General features: G+C 46.9%; 1 protein-coding gene across 1 annotated transcript; it reads left to right on the plus strand.

Annotated features, from left to right (window-relative positions):
* Positions 1-965: 965 nt before the first annotated feature.
* Positions 966-2,003, plus strand: LOC142189057 (tyrosinase-like). The gene has a single exon (XM_075262122.1). It carries the CDS (start codon positions 966-968, stop codon positions 2,001-2,003), a length of 1,038 nt encoding a protein of 345 aa, XP_075118223.1.
* Positions 2,004-3,357: the final 1,354 nt, after the last annotated feature.

Below are 3,357 nucleotides of genomic sequence, written 5' to 3' on the forward strand. Positions count from 1 at the left end.
GTTACGGGGCTGGTGGGATCTCCAGTATGATGTTGTGGAGCTGATGGTATCCAGTATGATGTTGTGGAGCTGATGGTATCCAGTATGACTTTGCAGGGCTGGTGGTATCTTCAGTGTGATGTTGTGGGGCTGGTGGTATCTCCAGTATGATGTTGTGGAGCAGATGGTATCCAGTATGATGTTGTGGAGCTGATGGTATCCAGTATGACTTTGCAGGGCTGGTGGTATCTTCAGTGTGACGTTGTGGGGCTGGTGGTATCTCCAGTATGATGTTGTGGAGCAGATGGTATCCAGTGTGACGTTATGGGCCTGGTGGGATCTCCAGTATGATGTTGTGGAGCAGATGGTATCCAGTGTGACGTTACGGGGCTGGTGGGATCTCCAGTATGATGTTGTGGAGCTGATGGTATCCAGTATGATGTTGTGGAGCTGATGGTATCCAGTATGACTTTGCAGGGCTGGTGGTATCTTCAGTGTGATGTTGTGGGGCTGGTGGTATCTCCAGTATGATGTTGTGGAGCAGATGGTATCCAGTGTGACGTTATGGGCCTGGTGGGATCTCCAGTATGATGTTGTGGAGCTGATGGTATCCAGTATGATGTTGTGGAGCTGATGGTATCCAGTATGGCATTGCGGTGCTGGTGGGATCTCCAGTATGATGTTGTGGAGCAGATGGTATCCAGTGTGACGTTATGGGCCTGGTGGGATCTCCAGTATGATGTTGTGGAGCTGATGGTATCCAGTATGGCATTGCGGTGCTGGTGGGATCTCCAGTATGATGTTGTGGAGCAGATGGTATCCAGTGTGACGTTACGGGGCTGGTGGTGTAATATTGTCATATGTATGAACTCCTCTGCACAGTTTTATTTGTGTCCTTCTTTCTCTGCCGTTCCATTATTTAGCTTTGTCCTCACTAACCTCGTCTCTCTGTCTTTCCTTGCAGACATTATAAGGAGTCTCCCAGGATGTTGCTCCTCAGCGTCTTCCTGCTGTTCCTCACATCTACAGATGCCTTCATGTGGCCCAAAGTTTGTCTTCAGAAAGGTTGGGGTAATGTACTTCCCAAACCATGTTGTCCTTACTTCTCTGGTTCAGAGTGTGGATACGACTTGGGTCGGGGATATTGTGCACCTGTACCGACCTCCAGGCCAAGCAACCCTGCAGAATACCACAACATTGACGACAGAGATGAACCTCCTTCTTATTACTTCACTCATAGATGTGTCTGTAATGGATTCTACGCCGGACCCGAATGCGGAAGTTGCAAGTTCAATCGCTATGGACAATACTGTGAGAATCTAAGACCGATTTACCGAGTGGAGGTGACGAAGCTGACCGTCGCAGAGCGCATTAAGTATCTTGCCAATCTTCATTACTGTAAACTACAGATTGATCCGAGGTATTACATCATGAGAGCCACCAATCGATTCGACCCGAGTACCTACGAGATGGTGGACGCCTCCTACCTAGATGTGACCTGCTACATGCATTATTATGTCACAAAACGATTCTTTAACAGAGGCAGGGAATATCCCTTCTTAAACTATGCCCATGAAGGCTGCGTCTTCTTGTCCTGGCATCGATTCTACTTGTATTATATGGAAAATCAAATACAACGATGCCTTGATGATGTAACGTTTGGTTTGTCGTTCTATAACTGGCAGGATGACATCAATTGTAAGATATGCAACGATGAGATGCTAGGAAGTACCAGTGAATATGGATACCTGAGTGGAAAGACTGTCTTCTCCTCCTGGAGGGTGAGTACCACGGCAATACATGTGATGCTCACACGTTCCTCTCCTCTGGGGGTTACTACAGCCATTCCAGTGGTCTTTGGCCAGGTGCCACCATACAACACAGTACAGATACAAGAACAAGTAAAACATGGCAGCTTTAGCCTAGAACCAGCACCAACCCTGGTAATGCACAGAATGCAGCTACAATACCACACACAAGCTGTTCTCAAGGGAGGCGCCGTCACCGACAGAACGCAACCTTGAACATATTGTTAAAATATAACTTCTATTAAGAGTGGAACCGCACACTCTTAGAAATGTTATTGGTGGTGCTAAGCAAAAAAGGGGTCTCCAACCCCATCCAGAAAGTAGTAACTTCACACGTCTTAGCTTGAGGTGAAAAAAAGGAATCCTGAAACTTGTGATGTCACAACAGGAAGTGTTTGTACAAAAAATGACCCGTCAAATTATTGGTCACTCCTGTTACCTGGATCTTATGGATCTCACCAGACCGAAACGTTGCAGCATCATTTAGATCTACGGCTTGGTCATTCGTTGTCTTTATATGGCAGCTCATTTTATTGTACAAAACCTTCCTGTAATGAAGTCCCAAATTAAAGGAAAACGTGTAAATTGCTACAAACCATCAAAATATAGTCCCGGAACACCAAAGTCTATATGGCAAAGTCCTCACATAGCAGGAGGTCCCACATAGCCGAAAACAACCCCAAATGTGTGCAAAATACAGAACATTATAGATAAAAGCCAAAGTACAAAAATAATGGAGGAGACAATTAGAAAGGAGAAGACTAGAGATGAGCGAACAGTGAAATGTTCAAAGTTCGATTCGAGGAGCCGCTCAATATTCGACTGTTCGATCGAACACCGAACCCCATTATAGTCTATGGGGAAAAATACTCGTTTAGGGGGAACCCACCATTCACCTCAGAAGGGTCACCAAGTCCACTATGACACCCCAGGAAATGATGCAACACCTCTGCAATGTAACTGGGACAGCAGGGGGAGCATGTCTGGAGGCATCTAACACACCAAAGCCCCTCTATTACCCCACTATCACAGCCTAACAACTACACACTATACACACTCACTACAACCTCTATCACAGTGGGGGGAAATACCTGGAAACCTTCTTTACTCCCCAAATGGAGGGACACAAACCCCAATGTAAGCTCCACAAACATTACCAAGCCCCCCTTTATATCACGTCCCCCATGACAACCACAGATGGAATAGACAATGGGAAATCCTTCAGTCCCCCCCTGACCTGTCATTGTGGATGTGTGTGATGTGTATATATGTGTGTATCTATATATGTATATGTGTGTGTGATGTGGGGAGACCTTCCAAAATTCACTTTTATGGCCCTTCACATGAGCCCGTACAAATGAAGTTCCCGGCCCTTAAGCTGAGCTCCAGCAGAGATTGGGGCCCCTCAGGTGACTTCAGCCTCTACCTGCAGAGATTTAGGCCCTTGGGGTGACTTCAGCCTCTACCGGCAGAGATTGGGGCCCCTCAGGTGACTTCAGCCTCTACCTGCAGAGATTGGGGCCCCTCAGGTGACTTCAGCCTCTACCTGCAGAGATTGGGGCCCCTCAGG

This window comes from Leptodactylus fuscus, unplaced genomic scaffold (assembly GCF_031893055.1).
Source record: "Leptodactylus fuscus isolate aLepFus1 unplaced genomic scaffold, aLepFus1.hap2 HAP2_SCAFFOLD_985, whole genome shotgun sequence".
In the NCBI taxonomy this organism is placed as follows: domain Eukaryota; kingdom Metazoa; phylum Chordata; class Amphibia; order Anura; family Leptodactylidae; genus Leptodactylus; species Leptodactylus fuscus.